This window comes from Microchirus variegatus (genome assembly GCF_963457635.1).
Source record: "Microchirus variegatus genome assembly, chromosome: 23".
Taxonomy (NCBI): Eukaryota; Metazoa; Chordata; class Actinopteri; order Pleuronectiformes; family Soleidae; genus Microchirus; species Microchirus variegatus.
This window is the reverse complement of record NC_139824.1, coordinates 8,712,948-8,736,708: the sequence shown is the minus strand read 5'-3', so window position 1 is coordinate 8,736,708 and position 23,761 is coordinate 8,712,948. Positions and strand designations below refer to the sequence as shown.

The 23,761-nt window shown below is 39.4% G+C and overlaps 1 protein-coding gene across 1 annotated transcript in view; it reads left to right on the top strand.

The window, feature by feature from the left end:
• The first annotated feature begins 666 nt into the window (after positions 1–666).
• fbxw7 (F-box and WD repeat domain containing 7) overlaps positions 667–23,761 on the top strand; it is an 87,952-nt gene continuing 64,857 nt past the window's right edge. Inside the window, exons 1-3 of the mRNA XM_083909708.1 lie at positions 667–743; positions 16,084–16,332; positions 16,464–16,997. Of these exons, the coding sequence (XP_083765834.1) occupies positions 16,153–16,332; positions 16,464–16,997 (714 nt within the window). The 5' untranslated portion in view covers positions 667–743; positions 16,084–16,152. The remainder of the gene's footprint in view (positions 744–16,083; positions 16,333–16,463; positions 16,998–23,761) is intronic.

The following is a 23,761-nucleotide window of genomic DNA, read 5'->3' as shown; positions in this document are numbered from 1 at the left end:
ACGTTTTGAACATTCCAACACTAGAAGTACTGTTCGTACATTTTTAAACTGTGACGTCTGTGGTGTATCAGGGGAGTGGCGACAGCGACACATGGGTTCTAGGTATTTATACAGGTCATTATAAATTAGTTATGACTTGATAACCTGATAACCCTACTAGACGCTACCTACCTTTCTTATGTCATTTGTGACAAAAATAGAATGTGAAGGAGCTTTACAGTGGCCCAGGTGTTTAAAATATGCATTGGTTCCAAATAGTTTATCTTTCCTTTCTAATTAAAGTTGGAATTAAACTTTCCAAATAAGCACCATTTTGTTGATGCCTTTTAGCTGTACAGCTGCCTCCTGCTCCCTTCCCATCAGACGAGACAGGAGGAAGTGACACATCTATGGTCTTGACTCACTGTTACATGCTGATGCAGGTGGTGTATGTTGTGCCAGGTTGTTGAATAGTTCTGTTGTAGTTCTTTTGGCAAGGCGATTGAATAAGTGGCGTGTTGGGTCCGGGTATTGGGAGATAAAGTGTGAAATCCCAGTGTTCTTATCTCATGACTCTGGCCCTCCAGCTTTCTCCTCTCGTATTTCAGACGGTTCCATGGCTTGTTAACTCTTGGATGACCTCTGCGATCGCTGCGCTGACAGCTCTATCTTGCTCTTTGTCCACAGAAAGAATTGACCCTTAGAGTGGGACCTGGAGTGGAGAAGACGAATTGTGGCTTGAACAAAGGCAGACAGAGAGAACTGTAAGTAAACACTGCATTCGTATTAACTTGTGTGTGTGTGTTGTGTGAGTGTGTGTGTGGCTTGTGCTCCTTTGAGAGCTTATCACATTGGTTTACATGCAAGGATAGCATGATGTATGTCTCAAGGATGTCTTCATTGTTTGTAGATAACGAAGATGTTGTTTTTGGTGATGTTTGCAAAGATGGCTTTAAACCATGTAGCAGACGGCCGCATGTATACAGTAACAGCCACTTATTAGGCTCATTCTCGGTTCTCCTTTGCTGCAGCCATGTTTATTATTTAAAGGGCAGGTTATATAGTATCACTTCTGCATACGAGCCGTATTTTGTTTGACGAACTGTGTATTGTCTGATAACGAACCCAAGACAAACGAGGTAAAAACATTTCCTCCACTAAACGGCAACCTGGTGAAGTATCATATCCAAAGTGTAGGCCGTATTACAGGTTCACACAATGACGGCTCAGGTTTATGTTGGCTGTTTTGTGACGGCCTGACGGGATGTAAGTGTGAACCCAGTTGTTTCCTGGCAACACATTTCCCCACATGTTGGGTATCAGGTGAATGTGAATGTGTTCCCTGTCAATCATGACATCAGTCTGCATAAAGAAGATCATAACCTTTAGGAAACTGTGGTATTTAATGCTACTTTATAAGACTTCAAGATGATGACAAGAAATAAATGTTTTGGAAATCTTGCAAAGAATTTTATGTTTCTGTTTTTACTTCTTAGAAACTTTAGTGAAATTAAGGTGCAGACTGGAAGTTTCTTGTATGTTTTGGAAGATGATGCAAATGCACAAACCAAAGGCACATAATTAGTTTCTAGTGCTGGGCGCGTTAACGGCGTCAACGTTAACACGCGGTGCGTTTCCATGACAACTGACCGGAAAAAGATGCATGTGACGTCATGTTTACGCGACTCCGGATTGTTAAAAATGAGTCTCAAATGTAACGCTAAACTTAAAAAAACAGAGGCACACATACGCTGTACACAGGTACGCTGGTTATTTGAAGCGCTTCTGTTTTCGTTTAATAAACAGACCGCTCCAGTTCGACTGTAGGAGCGCTAAAAGGAGCTAATGCAGCTAACGGAGCTAACCGGTAAAAGGTGTCTGGGCGTGTCGTGTCACGTAAACATGACGTCATGCGCGTCTTTTTCCGGTCAGTCGTCATGGAAACGCATCAGGCGTTAACCTAGTTTCCAGCACTATTATTTTCCAAGGCAACCGATTAATTATACAGAGAATCAATAAACAGAGAAATGTGGCCTTTAACATTTCACTCCTGGTGTTTGAATTTCATCGAGGAAAAAAAAGCAGGGCAAAGGTTAAACAGCTGGGGAAATCTATGCTATAAAAAGTGTGATGTTTTTCTCATTAGAGTTCTTGATCGACTTCAGCTTCCTTTTTTAAGGATGTGTAAACCATGTGTCATCTAAGAGAACATTGGTGAAAAAGTGCTACAGAGATCAAGGACAAGAGAATTATTGCATTGGTGGATGAACGGAAAGCCTCACCCTGCGTTTCATTGTCAGCGTCTCTGGCAGGAAGCGGACCTTTCACACTTCCGCAGGAGACACAGTGGAAGTTGTTCGCGTTGTTATGAACAAACAGGAGGGGAATTCATTCAGTGGTATCTGAGGTGTGTGTTGGCCATTCGCTGAACTTTGTGTGGAAGTGAAATGACACGTGGATAGTGGTGGCATAAGCTGACTGATATATGGCTTTGTGGACATTTGTAAGGATTGTTTTTATTTTCGCTCTCATTTTTACTCGATACATACATTTTTGGCACAGTTCTGCATAAGACAATTGGATTTTTTTTTCTTATCATAAATGACTGCTACCGTCTGTGTTTGTGGTTTATACAGTGTTCATTCCTGTAAAGGTGTGATTCTTCGTCAAAGCCAAGAGTGTGGTGCAAATCCTGAATAATTCATACTAGGCACGCGTCGTTGAATTAAAGGTAAAGTGATAGCACGTAGCGGAACCTTACTTGGCTCGCTGCTGCATTTTTAAAGCGTGGACAGGCACTCGAATGTCAAAATGTTAAAACCGTCTTCCACCTCAAACTCTTACCCTGGTCTGAGGGACTCGATAAAGGAAATTTGATATTGAGTTTAAATAATTCAGGCGTCCAAGTGCAACTTCCTTATTTGTATCCCAGTGATATGTTTCCTTTTGCTCAAGACTTGAAGAATCAATTATTGGAATTTGATGTTTACTGCCGTCACCCTGTCTCTCAGTGGACACAAGACTTTGCCTTTTCTCAGATTTATAAATTTGAAAAGGATGTATGGGCTTGCTGTATGACGTATAGCACAGTATAAAAATGTATACAAATGATCACAATTTGTAAAACTGTTGTATAGAAACTGTGTCCGTTCCCTTTTTTGTAGACCTTTCTCGGCATATAATAGACCTAATGCAAAGGTAAATTCCTGTAGAAGAAGTGCACCGCTATCATTTCTTGAAAAGGTCAGTTGAAATTTGAGTGTAAAACTGCTTCCTAAGCAGGCTGGTGAAAGGGACTGAGATTTAACTATCCACTGTGTCACTCGCTTATCAGTCCCACACCTCTCACCCACTCATTCTTTGTAAATAATTCAGAACAGCCGTGGGCCTGCTGCAGAGAAGAGCACACACACACACATACACACACATACACGTGTTGTGGTAAAGTGGAGAACGAGCTGCTTATGCACATTGCAGAAGTCCAGAAGAAAGTTTACACAGCTTTGATTACAGTCGCACTGTTATTTCAAACTTGGACTACCTCATTGTAGTTTGTGCCGACATGACCTCGAGTCCAAATCATAAATTACTCTCGCAAACAGTCGGTAGCTGATAAGTGAATTTGGCTTCTGTGTCGTCTTTGAAACAGTTGTTCATTTTGTGAGGCCTTATTGGCTAAAAATAAAATAAAGCATGACCTACTGACAGTAGGTCAGTGATGGTCAGTAATCTAACCAGCTCTGTACGTGGTTAAAGTATATTTATTCACTATGTCCCTTTTAGAGACCCCCCCCCCCCAGTCTGTCAATGTTTTGCTGTGATATTGATTGACACACACAGCAGCTTTCATTCTGCTCCAGTAAAATGTAAGCGTTTGAAAATTGGAGCTCACTTTTTTGATTTTGTCATTATGCGCCGAGGTCCCTCTGTGTTGTATTATAAAATTGTTATTGGTTACAATAGCAGCAGATTGGTGCTACTGCTGATATGAGGATTGGTGTCATGTTTTCATGGGTGTGGTTAATTGTCATTCATGTTCGGAGACCCTGATGAAAACAGGAAGTAAGACTTTGTCCCCATTTTGCAAAAACAGGAAGTATGGTAACCCTTTTAATTCCATACATTAATTCTGTTAATTCATTTTATGCGTTATATTTTAGATGTCTTAACACTGGGATTTCTCTTACTTGCATCTTTTAACATCTATGTTAGATAATAAGATGAGATGAATTAGGCTTTTATAAATTTGAGTTTATCGGCTTACAAAACATTAAACATTAAAAACCTGCTGATGCTTTGCATTTTCTGTGATGTGACAAATTTAATGAAGAGCCCATTGGAGATGGAAAGATCCTGCATGAGTTTTCAGTCTTTGCCCACTAGAGTGCAGACTAGTCAGAGGAGATCAGTCATACTGTATGGTGTGTGGGCATGCTGGATATTATTTGTTCATTTGCCAGTTATTATTCTTATCAAGGTTTTTGTTGTTGTGGTGGTGACATTTTTATACACGAGGTTTGTTTCTTTTGTGTATTCTTGCATTTTTTCAGGTCCTGATTTAAATGTTTGTGATGTTGGAGTAAATACATTTTAAGGCTTGATGTTCTAGATTAAGTTTGTTTTCAGCCTTGTTGCCTGTTGCCAGCACAGTGTTTCTGTGACATTACAGTTAAATAAAACCCAAATACTGAGATATTTGCCAACTTTGTGGACCTTTTTAAGTTCTAAGAACACAAGTTGCATTTACTTTATAACCTTCGAGACATTTTTATTTTCAAATTGCATCATGCATTCATAGCCTTTTAAAGGTGCATTATGTAATAAATCTAAAGCAACTGGCTGTAAATTCCTCCTTATGTCACAGAGACTCAGGAATAATGTTCATATAACAAACTGAACTCACCAACAACAACAGTACAGACAAAATATTAGCATTAAAAAAATATTTTGAGGACCGCAAATCATGTTTATGTTTTGGCATGTGGCGCCACCTACCGCCGTCTACCAATCATTACAGTCAGAGTCTCAGCTGCCGAGCAACCACGGGTTGCCAGTTACATCTGAGCTACAATGGGGGAGAAAACAAAACCTAAAAGTCCTCGGTATTTTGAATTTGAGTGTAGTAACCGTTTTTGGGCACATTTTTACATATGGCGCCTTTAAATCTACAGTGAGATTTAAAAAAATGTTTAGTTTAGCCGATAACGAAGTAAATCATGGCACTGAGAAACCATGGTAATAGCTTAAAATTGACTTTACCTTCTGCACTTCATCAATAATTTCCTCCAGTCCTTGATTTTTCCTCATAGAAAACACATATTCCGATAGAGCGTGCACACACACACACACAGTATTGATCAATGAACGTATGTTGTGTGTACATTGCAGAATGTAGAACGTCTTATTTATTCATCCATCCATCCTACAAAATAACTATTTCATAAAATACAAAAGTCATCATAGCTGTCGCACTGTGGTTTGATGGTCATGATGGCTGCTTTGTGTAACCGATGGCTTCCTTTGAAACCCCCAGCTATGTTACAGTGACTCTCAGCTTTATGGATCAATACTGAAGCAGTGAGCTGACACAGTGAAAAGCAATATTCATAAATAATGAACAGGGAGGCCTTTCACCCTGAACTGTCTTTTTGTCTCAGCCAAGAATAGAACAAAACTATACCGTGTGATGATAATTTCATTATAATTCCCTCTTAGGATCAATTGCCACTGTTTTGTGCTTCATTGCTGTGTATGTAAAGACAAAATAAGAATATTCTTTATGCAGATGTCCGTCCACATTTTAGTGTGATACCTTTACATTTTCCTTTTATACCTTGTGATGATTGTAGATCCAAGCGTCTGTATTTGTTGTGCTTATCTTCTCTCCTGATTTGCTGTTTGTTCGAGGCAGATAGCAGCCTGGCATTTCATGACAATCTTCTGTCGCAATGAATCTCAGTGTGGTGTCACATTTAGTAGCGTTCCTATCAGCTGCACAAAGACGTACCGGTGAGTGAGCACAGAGAGCAGCTTCGAGTGCTTCATCATTATCCTTTCTGCCTCCTTTCAAGTTGAATGCACTTGGCAGGCGGTCTCAGCTGCACACCAAAGCGTGAGGCACCTCACCCGGATAATCTGATGGAACAATAATAGTTCTTGTCGCTCCTGTAATATTCACCCGAAAAAGAGGCTAATGGCAGATGATTATTTTAGAGCAGATTGCGTTTCATCATTTAACCCTGACCATACTGTGAACACAGCCGTGTGCCGTGTAAATGCATAATTTGTAAGAAATGGACGATGAATAAATAATAATGAGCCAATACCAATGAATGAAAAAAGACACATATTGAACCAGTCTTTATATGTACAGTTTGTTGGTCAACAAATAACGATGAACTGCCATAATATATGGTATTAAGCCCTTTAAATTTACCGTGGGAGCCGTGGCTTTCATACTGGCTTTCATACTTCTAAAACTTGCCTGAGAATCATGTTGAGTAAGTAATCCTGTGTATCCATTGGCATACTGTTAAGTATTATTCTACAAGATCATATCATGGTTAAGTCTCGTGTTTACTAATGATTCTACTGGAATCAATAAAATTAGATATTGAACTGCCTCTGTATCTAATATCGACGGTAAGCCAGTAAGCATGAGACATGCCATTTCTCAGAGATCTAATGGTGCTTGCAGTAAGATGCGACAAGGGATGGATGGAGGTGCTGGACGTGGCTTATTGTGTGTGTGGTGTTTTGGCCGGTGCTTGTTCAGTGAATGGAGGAAAGAATGAAGGAAAAATGATGAGAGCAGAAAGTCCATGTTGGCTTGAGAGACGGCGACCATGCCAGCTAAAAACTCAAGTTTTACCATGTAAATACGGTTTAGGAATTGGAATCATAATATGATGCTAGGAGTCTGTCATTCTTGCTGGTTAGTGTTTGTATTTTTGCAGCAGCATCCATTAGCAGTTTTTCATTGTCTTTGTATTGGCATGGTAATGGGGGGGGGAAATGATTTTGATCTGTCATTTGACACTGTTTTGTTTGAGTGCTATTAATAGGAGTCTGCTGCTGTTCCTCTAACAGAGGGCCCATTTTCAGTCTTTGTCAGCTTTGTCTTTGCTTTGCTGCTAACACTATCTCTCTGCCTTCATCGGCTCAGATAATTCTCACTTGTGTGCGGAATGAAGTTTTCATTGCTTCGTCTGCTTTATTTAACAAACCTCATTAATATGTCGTTTCTATGGTGCCTATTAACTGCAGATTTTCTCCAGCATTTATTTGTACTTGCCTTTTCAGTGTCCCTCAATCATACTGTGAGGATTTTCAGTGTTTTTAATTAGGGGTTGAGCTGGTACAATACTGGTCAGAATCACTGTATTGGAAATTGGGGACCGATTTGTAATTGGGCGAAAATGCGGTATTGAGTTCAGTTCAACGATTCACATTGAAATTACAGTTCGAAAACAACGCATTTGGCGCAATTTCAAAGGCTTCATTTAATATAGTCGTATTGTGAATTGTTCTGTGTGCTATGCAAATTAGAAAATGTGACACAGGGAAACCATTCATATCTTCATCAAATCCACCATTTTTCATTAGCATAATAGAAGCAAGTCAAATTGCAATCGTAACAATCACAGTTATGTTTCCTCAAATTTAGCGTGAGTATTGACCGATCCCTGGTTTTTAAGTTTCCGGTTTATCTGAGTGCAGCGACATTATAATCACAAGTGTCTTTCAGTGTCTCTGTATAGCTTATTTTGAACCCTCCTCTGTATCCCGACCCATATCAGTCTTGCTGGTGATTAGAGTGGCTAAGTAATTCTGTAACTAAGTAACTGCTCAATTTACGGTAAAACTGTATTTCAGATGAGGAATGAACTGTCATCGGCAAGTTAGAGAGTCTCGGACTGAGTGGAGCTGCTAGTCGCGGCAGTGGTTTTGTGTGTGAGAGTGTGGGGTGGGTGGGTGGGTGGGTGGGGGGGGGAGCACAGTGGTGACAGTAGCTTTGACGGGGATAGCATCCTCATTGCACAGCAGCCGAAGGCAGTGGAGGGAGTGGACAGAAACCGAGGGAATTGTGGGAGACGAGAAGTGGATGCTGACTCCGGTGTGTTGTTTTGCAAGATCAGAAGAAGCTGTTTTCTGTTCATGGAAGAAGGTTTGGCAAAAGGAGAAGCCAACGGAGGAGGAGGCGTCTGTCTGTTCAGAGACCGAAGTACAGCTGAGGGAGTGGAGTAAGTGGGAAGCAATCACCAGGATAAAGGACCGATAAACTGTTCTTTCCATCTCAAGTGCCCTTACTGTGGATTAATGTGAGCATCAGGATCACTGTTATGTTGACCGTAGTTAAAACCAAACAGACTTTACTCACGGAAAACCTGTGGATCCGCTACACCACGTGGAATACATCTCAGAAGAGCCATTAGCTTTGAGGACGGCTTAGGAAATCCAGGAAGTGGCTGCTGCTTGCAGCCATTCTTTTTTCTGTCCTCCTTTTTTTTTCTTTTTTTTTTACCTCCTCACACGACCTCTAAGCCCAGAGAATAGCCAGGCTACTAATGAGCAAGTCGATGTGTGGCTGTGGCTGCAGCTTCATCTCCTCTCTGATGAAGAGACTGGGCCGCACAGCTTGCTGCTCAGATCTCCTCTCCTGCAGCCATACCTCAGAACAGCTGCAGCGACTGGCCACTGGCCGCCCACCGCAACCAAAGGTAACGGTGCCTCAGCGCCCACTGACGCTGCCACACGCGTGTCTCCGTTCCTTGTGATCAGATAACATTTTCACATCATCACCTCTGTGAAATGCAGGAAATGTATTTGGTCCGGCAGCAGAAAGAAGTTTGTGTGAGGAGCGGCGTACTCGCTTGTCCAAAACGATTTCTAAGGTAGAACGGATGCTTCCAGGGAAAGCGCCACTGTAATTGATTCTTTAATGGGGCCAGGTGATTTAACGGATGTGTTGCTGCCTTGACAACAGTGGACTTGCTTTCAGCTTGCAGTCATTTAAATGGATGCCTTCCGTCTGCCAGTGGTTTCGTGATTGCTGCCTCTCCTCGGTGGGAGAAAAAGCTTTTTCTAATGGAACAAATAAAAGGCAAACAAGATTGTGTGTGTGTGTGTGTCTGAGTGCCTGTGTGCACGTGGCGATGCGTTCGATGAGTGAGTCTTCAGTCTAACTCGGGCTTCTGCCTCATGGCTGTAGCTTCTAGAGTTCCCTCCGTTTCGCTGCTTGATATGCATGTTTTAATAGTTGGCTTGTACTTCACTGCCCTCCTGGCTGCTGCCTATTTTCACAGCAGTGGAGATTGATTCTCTTATTTCGCAAGAAGATTTATGCTCTTTTGATTGCCGTAAGAAATCCGGCCAAATAATACCCAAAGTCCTTTGTTTTCCAGAGAAAGCATTGTCACCGGATGAAGAGCTTCATGGCAAAATGAATGTCTCTTTGTTGAGCATCTCAGGGATTGAGGTTTCACTTTCTTCCTCTGAGACATCACAGGGCACCAGCTTGAAATGGAGCCAGCGATTAATAGCTTCACCATTGAACTGAGTGAATAGACAAAGGTTTCAACAAAAGCTGGGTATTTATAGCAATGCCAGACTTTTTAAGAGGCTAGGAGGCAAAATCTCTCATCTCATTTTTTGTGTCAAAGAAAAAAAAAAGTGGAAAAGTCAGAATTCTCATTAAATCTTAATTTGCTCATGTTACATGTTAGATTTAGGATATAGAATAATGTATCCTTTATAGAGCTGCAACCAACGATTATTTTCATAATCAATTAATCTGGTGATTAATCGTTTGGCGTCAGAAAATGCTGAAAAATCTGTGTTTGTTAAACCTGGAAATAATGATGTTCTCAAATGTCTTGTTTTGTCCACAAATTATTTCTTTGTGTTGTGGAGCAAAGAAATTAAGAAAATATTAACATACATTCACGCTAAAACGATCAGAAATCATGGACAAAAGCTTCAAACCGATTATTCTATTATCAAAATAGCTGAAGATTAACTTGGTAATCGATTAATAATTGTTTCAGTTCTGATCCTTTAGTTGTCAAACTAATATAATTTGCTCAGTTGTCACTGATCTCCCACTGTTAATATTTGATGATCTTAATGGAGCAGCTGTAATCTGGTGCTCGATCTGTATCCGTGTGCTCTGTGAACAGCCAACATTTTTCTCCACACTCTCCTTCCATTGCTCTGCTTCTATTAAGGTCACATTGGTGTGATTTATCGCTGCCATTTTGGGGGTTTCAGCACAGTCCTCTAATTTTCTTTCCTTATTCTCAACAAGGTTACAGGTGCCACCTGTATCCAGTAGCCTTGGAATGATTGATCCTCCTTTAAGTCATGTTTCATCTTATTAAAGGTGGACATCACTGTCATACTGGAGTCATCCTGGATTCCCCCCCCCCCCACAATCCATCATCAAAAACACACTCTTCTTGCAAGCATTTTAATTATGAATGATTTGGAAAGGTAATTTTTATAGATACTTCACATTTTGAGATACCCTTCAAAAATAACTCTTTGGTCCATCAGCCAATGACTGATGAACTGAAAAATATAGTTTCAACTGCCCGTTAAGCTGCATAAGACAGACTTATAATTTTAATACATTAGGTGAGATGTTAAATGTCAGTAGACGGCTCTCCACAAGTCATTACAGACTTAATATGTTTGACGTTTTTAGTTTTGCCCCATTTTTGTCCCTTTCCCCACCTGCTCTTATTATCCGTTATCCATGGCATTTCCTAAACCCCATCCTCCCTAATAGTTACATTAATTAATACCGGCTTCTCCTTTCTTTAACATCCTTGCAGTAACTTAATAAATGTCCATCAAGGCAAACAGCCTGGAACCTGGAAGAAAAAATGGCAAGGGTTAACCAAATAATTTGATAGTCAGTTTGCATTTTTTGAGACTTTCTTAATAATACAACAACTGGAAACACACACCATTAAAACTTCAACACAACAAAAGCCAAAAGTACATTAACACTGCACTTAAAATAGAGGGGTATACAAAGATACAGTCAAGATGTTTTTCCAGATCTTCTACTTCATAATGTATCGCAGCATGTGAAGAACTCCGTCTGTACTTATCTACCCAACTACTCTTGCTGAAGTGGCCCATGTTGAGTCTGTGCACAGGGCTGAAGTAAAGTCTGTGTGTGCGCCACAGCTGTGGCTTTATCTGTGAAGTGCCAACTTGGCATGGCACACTGAAGAAATCCCAACCCCTCCCCATTAGCAGCTTCTCCAGTGACTGTCTGGGTGTATGTTGTGCTGCCAGGCTGCAGGGCACACACACACACACACACACAGCATCAATGCTTTTCTGTCTACACTTCATCTTATTTTTCGTAAGAAAAGGAAAAAGCCTGTTGGCCATTAAGCAACCATTGGAAATAACACAATTAAAGGCAGAGTTATTGAGACGCCGTCTCTGACTTGGAATGCCACACACTGGCAAACAAACTGAGTGAACACAGGCAGGATGTGCTTCCATTTGTTTCAGATCCACATTAGCTTTAATGGAAGTTTAAGCTTTGTTTTTGTCAAAGTACGATGCACTGATTTGATAAAATCATCATTAGAATTTCACTTCCATTGTTTTCACCACTGGGGGCATGAGAAAAATGGCAACTTTGTTAATTTTAATAGTGAACATATAAGCAGTTCTTTTTACACAGATGCAGACCAACGTCGGTAGCTGAATGGAGCTTGTGATCACTAAATGTTTCATATTTTATCCTGTCAAATAGTAGATGGTTATACAAACTATTAGGGATGTGAATCTTTGGGTCTCTCACATAGTGTGTTAAGGCAAATTATGGCATCAAAACAATACCGTTTGGATAAGATAATGTGATTTTTAAATAAACTGTTTCCAATGATGTAATCACACAAAGGCAAAGTAAGAAAAACTTACTTACTGTACAACAAAAATAACTTGCACAAATAAAAGCTTAGGCTAGCTGCCTTTTCTCCAAGAATTTACAAAAATAAACTCTACACAAATAACCCAAACTGGTGTTTTGTGTGGTTTATTAAGTTTATGAATCCATTCAGAATTGTGGATGATTACAATCGCCATTCTTGTGTGAATCGATTCCCCCCCCACCCATATAAACTATATTTATTAACTTTACTTTGTTTTGCTCCACTGTTTTCACAAGCCGATTTAACCCAGAGAGTTGATCATTTCATACTACATTACTCATTGTCCAGTTTTATGTGTACATCTTCTCAAGGCTCTAGTAATTTTGAGACATTCAAGTATTGATTAGAGCAGCTTTAATGTTTCAGGTGATGCTGGTTCACCCCAAGAAAGCAACAAGATAAATGCATGTGTCAGTGCTAATACAAATATGGCTGTGTTTTTGACCTCAAACTAAGCATGTGTCTTTGATCATTACCTCTTTCAAAGAAAATGTGTGTTTACTGTGACTCTCCCTCTATGACTATCTTTTGCCCACCTGTGTCACCTGTTTGCTCCAGGAGACACAAATTCACACCTGCACTCCTCAGATCTGCAAAGCTATTTTTGTCCACTTCATAGCTCTTGGAGGATGATGAATGAAACGAGCGTGTGTGCAATACAAAATTCCATGTGCACAATTTGTGTCGGCCGCACCAAAATACCATTTCAACCACTTCAGAAGAGAACACTGTAAAGGCGTACATGCTGTTACTGTCGAGCGATTTAATTGGGCATGTGGTTCAATAAATAATTTGACTGAAGGTTAAATAACACTGTAATGGAAAAAAACATTTTTTTTTCCCAAAGAACCTTGAAGCTCTGGGGCAAACAAATAATTACAAGTGAGTGTCGCATCTGTTCCTTTTCATCAGTATCATGCTTTTATTGTATGTTCACATCTCCCGGATCACAATTGTTTGAGCAACAATAACAGCAAACAAATTTCATGCCATGTTAAGGAAACTAATTACAGAACCTCGGTCATTCCGGTAAAAGGCAGGGACAACTTAAGCTATTCATAGCCTTCTTCCTCTCAGCTCACAGCAATGAACAGTCCCAAAGGAGGCTGTGCAATCTGAGATCAGTCTAATGCTTCCCACCAGTGCACTGGGACTAAGCACCAAAGAGAAGAAGCCTTGGAGAAGGAACCTTTGACTTCTCCCTCAAGGTCACAAAACAATTGTTTTTTAGCACAGAAACCGATAAAGAAAGTGAGTCTGCAAAAATCTGTTATCTTATACGAAGTACGCTCTGAGATATGGAACTGTACCCCTGCATGACTAATTATTAATTTCTCACAGTTGAGATTAGCCAGAGACCTCATGTGGGATTTTAAAACACCCACGGGCACCTCCTGTAAAACTACAATATCTTGGACTATATTCAATTTAACAGTCAAAAATGAACCTCTATAATACAGTTATCAGTCTCTGAGCTCATGTGTTAGGGCTAGGGTTAATGGCCAAATGAGATGAGAGTAATGGAAGCTGCAAAACATGAATAAATGGCAACCATAACCTCACCTTTTCAATAGTTTTTTTTCAAGACATCAACAGCTTTAAAAACACCGCTTTAGTATGGTATGGTTTGTGTGTCGTGAAGCCCTGGCTCAGGTTGTGTTTTGACTGAGAACAGTACCTTTACTTGGTGGGAGGGTTGTGGGCTGCGCCAGCTAGACACGTAGCATAATGTCATATTTGTGCGCTGACATCTGAAAACTTCAAATGCGACACAATAGATAACTATGGAGAGCACCCAGCCCTCAAGTCCTACTTGATTTGTGGCTTTTTTTCTCAAAACGATGTCGAGCTTTGTTTGAGAATAGATTGCGGGTGTTGAAGAAAAAACCACTCGCAAGGGAGCGACTTTTTTTCTGTTGACTGTTGTGGGTGGAGCTCAAACCTGACCTTACCATATCATATTACTCTGATACCCCAAGGGAAGAAAAAGCCAAAAAATGGAACCGTAGTGGTTGGGATATTTTTGTACTATTCCTAATGCAAATGCAAAAAATACGTAGGGTACCAAACTGAACCGTTCTACTCGATGGAAACACAGCTTTAGATTAACCAAAGGGAGGCTCAAAAGTCAAAGTCTGAACCAAAACCATGAAATTGGATAATTGATATGTCTCTTCTGCTAAAAATTTACAAAATATTTTGCGTTACTCATCTGGGCAGTGACTGAAAAGGCTTATTGTTCCTCTTCCACAAGATTCTTCTTTGATGCCTTGGCTTCCGTTTACTCCTTCCATTTTTGTTGGCATGGGTTGCTTGCATATCTTGCTATTCCGATCTGCTGCGGATTCATTTTAGGAAATGTAAATGTTTTCAAGTCATAGACTGGGCTGAGTGTCCTTTTAGTCCCTGCTTTCACATCATGAAGAACGTCGATTTGAGGGCTCACAGTTGTGCTTTGTCCTGATTTTTGAAAGGCAGCAGTAGCTTAGTGTACACGAATTGTATTTATTTTAGTATTAGCAGCTAAATGTAGCAGACAACTTTCCAACTTTCCCAGACTGACTGACTAAGAAATCTATCCTACAACAAAACTCCATATGAAAGGTTCATGATACAGTGATATTCTACCATGAAAGCAGGGCATTTAAGTAAGTAGTAAGAAGGATGCAATGATAATTTCTTTATATCAAACGAGAGCTTACAACAGTGGTGGCAATACCACAACAAAACATTTCCATGTCTCAATAACTTGATCAATTTTAAAGTGTTTACTCTGTCTCATGATGCCAAAAGTTGAACATCATGATGAAGACGACTGTTTGAATACAAATTGTCATTGAACCAGAACTTACTTTTAGTGGTTCAATTGAACCATTACATCAGACAGTTGTTGTGATTTTTGTGGTTAATGACCTTGTTAGAGAACAGCATGTTATTCAATAAGTACTGAAACATTGAACAATTGGTTATAGTGCATTTTAGGTGCATTCTGAAATTGAATCGAAAAGCCAAACTATATGCATACCTGTAAGGGTTAGCAGAGATTTGCATTATGAGGCAGCTTTTTATATTTTAGAAAAAAAAAATATATATTTATATTAATATATACTGCTCAACATTTACCTGAATCCTGATGGGTAGCTTGTGGAGATGATTGTTTTACAAGCCTAAAGAAGATTGTTGTTTGTGTCGGTGATGCACACCAATGAGCCAATTGGTTCTAGACATATTTGGAATTGGAAAATGGTAAACGATTGCAGTTATCAGATTGACACTGATAGTTGCTACTCTGCTTGCTTCTCCTTCATATCGTCTCACCTCTGAACCATCCCTGCATTGTGCCTGTCATATTGAATAGATTGTCTACATTTGCGACCCTTGCTGCGTCATTAGTGCATAATTGTAGGGCTAAGCACCAACTGAAAGAAACTGTAATTCAAGAGAGTTAATGTCTTCATTTGTTATTGTTACTGTGATGTCACTGTCGCAGTGATTCATTTTATATTTAATCAAAACAAATGCATTTCTGAGAGAAGTTGATTTTGCAAATGTGTAATTGTTAAGCGCTTGTTGTTCAACTTGGCTTCTTGTCTGCACTGGTGCTTCTGTGACTGTTCATCAGAATTTGAAGCTGTCACGTCGTAGATAAAGAGCCACTGTAATGTGAGATTTCCCGAGCCATTAGACGGTTGTTTTGCCATCAGAAGTGGTAAATGCATGGCAACCATGAAGAGAAACAAACTTTCATTTTCCAAATCACTAAGAAGAAGAAAGCTAATTTTAAGGACAGTTGATTTTGTTGGAAGTTGGAATACTATTAGCTACCCATCCCTCCTCATGCGAGTGTCCAATGCTGTGTGATCTGAAGCCAAGGACAATCACGCCCACCTTATTTCATTGTCTGCTGCTGAGCAGCAAAAGCGTCTCCAAGAGAAAATGTTTGATACCTGAATTTGATAGTGAGAATGCGTTTAAATATGAAGACATACTTTGGAGGGAAAATGTAGCCGAGTATACACATGGCTGTAAGGATTTATCTTAGATAAGTCTTCTCTTCTGCAGTGAAATAATGTTTGCCTCAGGAGCAGAAGTTATAACAGAATCAATATCAAACAAAATGTATATAAAATGTCCTTTTGTGTTGCAGAATGTCAAGACCTTCTCCTCCTCAGACAGCCTAGCGAAGGTCCAGGAGGTAGCAAGCTGGCTTTTGGAAATGAACCAGGATCTGCTGTCGGGGGGCAGCAGCAGCAGGCGGAGTCGGGGGCCGGGGGGTCCGGCAGTGCGAGGTAACGCCTCCTCCACAGCCCGGGCACCCCAGCAGGCGGCAGAAGAGGGCGATGAGGATGAGCACATGAACCGGGTAGTAGAGGTGGAAGGGCAGCTGCAGCAGAGGGTAAGGCCGAACTGACATTCAACAGGGTTTGTTTATGAAAGTTATGTAGAGTCACATGAACAACGATGAAGCCCAATATAAGCGCAGCAGAATTTTCATGAGTCTGAGAGAAACTGTGTTTGTTTTCACAGTCTGAGGCTTCGCAGGTTGACGGTGGGAGAGAGCAACCATGGGCGCACAGCGAGTCAGGAGCCAGCAACGGGCCTCATGGAGACGAAGAAGCGGAGGATGGCGGAGATGGCCCTCCAAACGAGATGAACGGAGGGGAGAAAGGTGCCCGGTGGATGTGGGAGTCGGAGCAGAGGCGCCTGCGAGGTCAGCCGCTGGGCGAGGAGGACGAGGACGAGGAGGAAGAGGAGGAGAACAACAACAGCAGCAGCCACCAAGAGGAAGAGGAGGCAGAGGAGAGGACAGAGGGAGGGGAGCAACAGGGAGGGGAGGAAGAGGAGAGGGAAGAAGGTGAGGAGGAAGAGGAAGAGGAGGACGAGGAAGAGATGGACCAAGACAGTGATGACTTTGAACATTCGGCAGAGAGTGGGAGAGAGGAGGAAGAGGAAGGAGAAGGGGAAGAAGGGCTGCAGTCTCCCTCTCTCAGGAACAATGTTTCTGCCCCCAATAACAACCTGGACTCTGGTTGTACACACCAAAGCTCTTCCAACAAGAAGGTAAGCACAGCTGTTTGAACCGTTTTTTATACATAACCTATGCTTTATCTGACTTTAAGGGTTTCCATATCTGTTTGTTCCTTTCAATCGCACCACAAAAACATAGAATTATCCCCAGTGTATTTGGTTGGAGGCTAAAATGTGACAAGAGGACATGGACATCCAAACCAAATCCATTTACATGGCAAAATGCCACCACAACAAAGTGTAACACTGTGTAATGTGGGTGAACTGGACCTTTGTAGTCAGCATTTTCTCACAGACGTTTCTCACTGCCTGGCATTACTTGATTATCACTTCACCACTGTGAAAAGTTCCCCACACTGCACAGACACTCAATGTATATTTGAAACAACAGCTCCATCTTTTGCCACAAGTGTGCTACTGCATTCTACCATGCAGTGTAAAACAGCACTTGACAGTAGGGCACAAGTCCACAAATACAAATATTAAAGTGATTCAGAAATATGGTCCATCTACCCTCGAGTCTAAAGTTTTTGGGACTACTTTGGCTGCAGCACAATTTTCCATTCTATTGTCTTTGAAAAGCCTGGTTCTATTAATTTTGCAGCTGTCCTGCTGGTAGGTTGATGTCATGTGAATGCCTTGCATTTTTACCTCCAAGCTCTGTGGACAAATTGTTCAAGTTGGCCACAGTTTGAGTCCAAAAAAGGCAAAGAGTTACTGATGTAAGATATTTCAGGGTTTCTTACCCATGCTCAAATAAGGCTTTTAGTCTTTATTCATCTGAGTTGGTGTTGAGCATTGCCTTCACTTGTATAACATTATTTTTAAGAATTTTTTTAATCTGTGGTACCTGGAGAAGTCTGCAGTGAGATTAAGGATTGACTATGGTTTGGATCCACATTATTCTAAAGGGATCACGTCTTCTTTTCATAAAACATTTTTAATTCTGTTTTCTCAGTGAAGTTTGTTTATTAATCCAGAATACAGGTTTTTCATGGGGGTTTTCAAACATTGCTTAGCATATTTCTCCTAGTAACACTAACACTGTAACACAAACTGAAAGCTAATACATGAATGGAAGGAACTGCAGGAAGTAGAATGTATGCTCGTTGCTCTGGTGTAGGTTTCATTCAATTATTCATCCATATATCATAATGTAGTTAACAGACTAAAGCTGATATGTCATCAGCGGTGTAGTCTCCTGAAACAACCCTGTCCACATTTGTCTGACAATGGTAAGCAGGCCATTGAAGAGATGCTTTTAATGCTGTTGAAGAGCATTGTGCCTTAACTGGCACAGTTGTTTCCTGTATTGGATTTCATACCTGCTTTGGTCTCAATATAGAGTTATTATGCGCCTTTGATTCAGATATTGTCCTTGCTTATACTGGCCTAAGTTTAGCAGACGGCCCTGTGTGTTCTCACCGTCAGACACAGCTGTCAGATTTGTCAGGGTCTTGGTTATTGTAGCAGGTCAGCTGGCTTTGATGCTGAATATACACATTTTATTCAGCTGTGGATCCCATATGCTTGGAATTGGGAGTGCCACCTTTGGGAGGCTGCTGTTGTATCCTCACTAATCTGTGAAGCATAAATCATTGTTTTGATGAGTGTCATTACATGACATGACATTTTTTTTGTAATCCTGTTTGCATTGTCCCTAGATTCCAGAGTTTGTATATTATCCAATTATGTACTTTACTGTAATGTCATTTTGTTTAGAGCTGCTTCGGCAAATATGGTCTCTTTCACTGTTGGGATCAGTTTTGGGGAAAAGTCTAAGCCCCAATTTAATCTGTGTCTGACAGACTAAGAATGAGTCAGAGTCTGGGCTGAGGTTGAGCCAGAGTTAATCATGTTATTTCTATAATAAATAATAACATCGAGACCGAGGATAGACTCCTGTGGTACCCCATTACTGATGTTATGAGTCCTGACACTTATGTTTAGTCTGCACAGATTAAGTTGGACTTAATCCACTTTGAAATATTCATTGCCTGTCAATTGAACAAATCTTTAATGTGAATTAGACATGATCAACAGAGCTTTGAAATCCAAAAATGTATTTATAATAGGGCTGGGCGATATATCGAAAATTTATCGGTGCAGTAGCAGTGTTGCCAACTTGCCGACTTTGACGCTAAATCCTGATTTTTGACTCCTCCTAGCAATTTTTTTTTGTCAAAAGCAACTAGTGACAACTCTCCCCACTCTTTCTGGTGTTATTGGAGACTTTTGTGTTTTTTGGTGCACATGCTTATATCAGGCAAATTGTCAATTATGCAAATTAGGCGATGACATCATTTAGCAACTTCGAACTTATCGCTCATTTATCGTTAATCGAGGTGAGTTGCTCAATATTATCGTGATATTGATTTGAGGCCATATCGCCCAGCCCTAATTTATAATTCGACATATGAAAAGATTGCATTTTGGAGCTAAACTTAGATTATTATCTAGTACTTTTTCAAAACCAAGTACTTCCCAGTGAAAGTAGCCATAGTATTCAGTTGGTAACATGATAAATAAAATGTATATGTTCGCGATGAGCGCTCACAATCTCGTGTGTGCAACTTGACAGCTGCCACAAGCTCGTGTTCAACAAGATTCAGCATTATAGTAAAGGCTCAGATTCACTACCCATATATGGATTAGGCATGTGTCGCCGGTCCATGTGGGGTTATAAATGATATGTTCAGGTGTGGGTGTGACCGACAAGACGAAACCCTAAGCAACAAGATGTGTAAAAGTTTGACGTAGACGTTAAAAGCCTGCAATATGACTATGATTTGATTTTTTTGTATGCATGTCTCTACACGTCTCTGGTGAGAGCAGACTTTGTTCCAGGCTTCAGGTGCTGCAGGCTCAGGTTACCAGAATTAGACGCTCCATCGCCTGGTGATCCTCCCAGGTCATCCTTATCGTTAATCGTTTATCGTTTATTCATTTACATTTAAGCCATGCTTCAGCACACGATTTTCCCCCGTCAAGTCTGTACATCATTCAGATTAACATTTTAAGCAGGCGTGTGTCTTCAAAAGTAGTGAAGAGGGTGTGTGTCACATGATAGTTATATATGCGTGCGGTTGTGGGGGCGCGGACAAGTGTTTATCTGCATATTGTATCGTATACATTACTCCCTGGGAAGAGGGTAAAATGTTAAAGGTTGTATAAGGTAAGTGTTAAAGGTCAATAACCCAAATGCCACAATCCTCAAACCTCTCTCACTTCTTAAATTATTCACAGGTTTTAAAGGACAGATTTGTTGAATGGAAAGTCCAACGAGCTGTGAATAATACACATTTACTTTTATAACTACTTAACTCGTAACTGAGGTGAAGATTAACATTAAGTGAGCTTTAAGTTATTGGGCTGTATCAAATTTGGAGTGGGAGGTAAAACATTTTTTCTCCTTCCTGTCTCAGTGCAGTTTATTTTACGCAACTGGAAATTGAATGCTTTTTACTTTTCTATTTTAATAGCCCAAATTTCAGGACAACTGCATTTTATTAGAACTCGCGTTTTGAATAAATATTTGTACTCAAACTAAGCGCATCTTCAACACTTAAACTCGTTATAACAAGCTGATTCCTTTTTAAAAGTTATGACAATAAACAGAAACAGTCTGCCCATTTAAGGCTCCCAGCAGCAGTACACCGCTGGCTGCCCGTCTTAGAATTTATTTCGGTGTATTACTTATGGCCTGTGACCAAGACATTAAGTGATGTTGCAGGATTAGATGTCTCATAGTGACTCATTTATTAGTGGCAAATGGCAGATCTGCAGAGCTATGATGAGGCGAGGCTGGAGGACATGATAAGGTCATAGGGCAGTCACAGTGACACTTGCTGTATAAATAATTGATTTATCGGAATTAAATCAGGATATAATGTGTGTTAATATAAAAAGGAATATGTTGTGTATGTGCACTGTACTGCAGGCTCTTTACAAAGTGAGTTTTTTTTCCTCCATTTACTGCCGTGTTATCCATTTCCCCTGTGGGGATTAACAAAGTATTCTGATCGAGACAGGAACGTGCAACAAATCATCAACCCAAATTATTTTCCCAGCAGCGAGCATGAAGCACGCGCAGTTTGTCGTTTTCCTTCACCTACACGTTACTTTTCATTGCCTCCTAATTAAATATTTTTTTCCAAAGAAAAGACAGCCTGCTTGTTGTAGGTGGTGTCTCCCACACACTGGCCTTGTCACACAGGCAGAAATGAGCCACAAAGGATCAGTGTTCTCATCCTCCCACGTGAATGCAACTAGTTTGAGTCACTACCAGTATATTGACGACAGTTTATTTCTAAAATAGCCCTCATCAGAGCCTTATTCACCTCCACTTGTTCATTACTTATCACTCTCTCCCTTTTAAATTTGGGTTTTTACTCAACCCCTAATAGGAAGGTATATGTTTATTATTTTTTATTGTTGCTTCTTTATGGGTACGTTTGACATGATTGAGATGTTAAATTACAGAGAAATGTGATGGATAATTGGGGGATTTGTCAGTACTACATTGTTGTCCCGGTCACTGACACCAGAGGGAGGCAGCGGTCTGAAAGTCATGTGTCTAGAGTTTATAAAGTAATCCCTGGCCCACAGGGTGTGGGTCATTTTTGCAGCTGTGCACAGACTGTACTGCAGGCTTTACCTAATAATGACCTGCTGTTTGTTTCATATGGACATTGTCCAGCTGGATGAATAAGGGTTAATCCTCCCATAGGTTTGTTTATTTCTCATCTTTTTTATGCAAAGACTCATAGGCTTCATTGCTGTATAAACAAATATAGTGTGGGGGTAAATTGGATGAGGATGGCATAATATTATTCTTGTCAACTTTAACCACTTTTTAACAGCCCCCTGCTTCATGTCATGCTCCACCTCCAACCTGTATCTTCCTTGCAATTGTATAATCGACAGTATAAGGACTCGTATGATAAATGGCTGAAAAGGTTAACAGGATAAACGTTTTTAATCACTCAATAATCATCACAGTATATGTCCGATCACTGAGACTGGTTTATAAGTTGGGTGGGAGAGGTTTTAATCTAATTTAATATGTCATATTTATTCTTAAAATATATGTGTATATTTGTATATATATATTTATACATATATGTGTACTGTGTGTGTGTGTGTATATATATATATATATATATATGTGTATGTATATATTCATGTGTCTGTATACATATATGTATGTGTATATGTATATATGTATGTGTATATGTATGTATGTATATGTATTTATACACGTGTGTGTATATATATATATATATGTATATATATATATATATGTGTATTGTGTGTGTGTGTTTATATATATATAATATATATTAATTTATAAATCTCCATATATATATATATATCTCCATATATATATATCTCCATATATATATATCTCCATATATATATATATCTCCATATATATATATATCTCCATATATATATATATCTCCATATATATATATATATATATCTCCATATATATATATATATATATCTCCATATATATATATATATATATCTCCATATATATATATATATATCTCCATATATATATATATCTCCATATATATATATATATATATATCTCCATATATATATATATATATATATATATCTCCATATATATATATATATATCTCCATATATATATATATATATCTCCATATATATATATATATATATATATATCTCCATATATATATATATATATATATATATCTCCATATATATATATATATATATATATATCTCCATATATATATATATATATATATATATATATATATATATATATATATATATATATATATATATATATATATATATATCTCCATATATATATATCTCTCCATATATATATATCTCTCCATATATAAACCATTACGACCGAGAACTATATCATATTATTGTTGAATTATTGCTCAGCACTATACCTCACCAGTATTATCCCTTATGTTGAAAAGCTGATTACTGTCATTAGGACACAGTAAATCATCTTATTCTCTCCAGAGTTGTAATAATGTGAGTGAAACGGGCTACATTGATGTGATAAGAGCGCTACATAAAGTGTTCATCCCGGTTAATATGCCGGTCTGTTAATTATTAAACTACTGAAAACTAGGTTTTACATGTTTAATAAGCTGGAAGTGATGGTAGCACCCTGTTTGGTCTACATTTACTTCAACTCAATGATTTAATACATTCTTATGAGAGGTAAAATAACTGCGTACCACTTTACAAAGTACCTTCTGTGCTTAGTTGCGACTATAATTTACACTGAGCAACCTCAACATTTAAACTGGTAATTGGTTTGTGGCTCACCATTGAGTCTGTGACTTATTTTGAAAGAGTTTTTAAAACAATTTTATTGGTTCAGTTACTTTTTGCATCGTACGAACGTTGAGTCAATAACTGGCATCGTGTACGTGCATTTTTCTTTCTTCATAAATCTTGATGTGATGCTCGAACAGTTTCGCTTTATCAGATTCACCGTTAACCTTTTAATGTGAATAAATTCATACTACACTTTCCTTCTTTAACGGGGCCTATTTATGCCACCATGCCCTGTCATCTCAGCTGTTTTGAAAAGCTGGGAGTGATTTGTAAGAGTACTGAGTTACTAGAAGCCAAACATTCTTGACCCTCCGACACTCCAGCAGTCTTGATGTCTCATTAGGGAATGCAAACTCGATGACCAGGCAGTAATACTGTGACACGGTACTAAAAGAAACCAGACAAAATAATTTGCCCTGGTTTTTGACTCTACGTTGGTGTATATGACA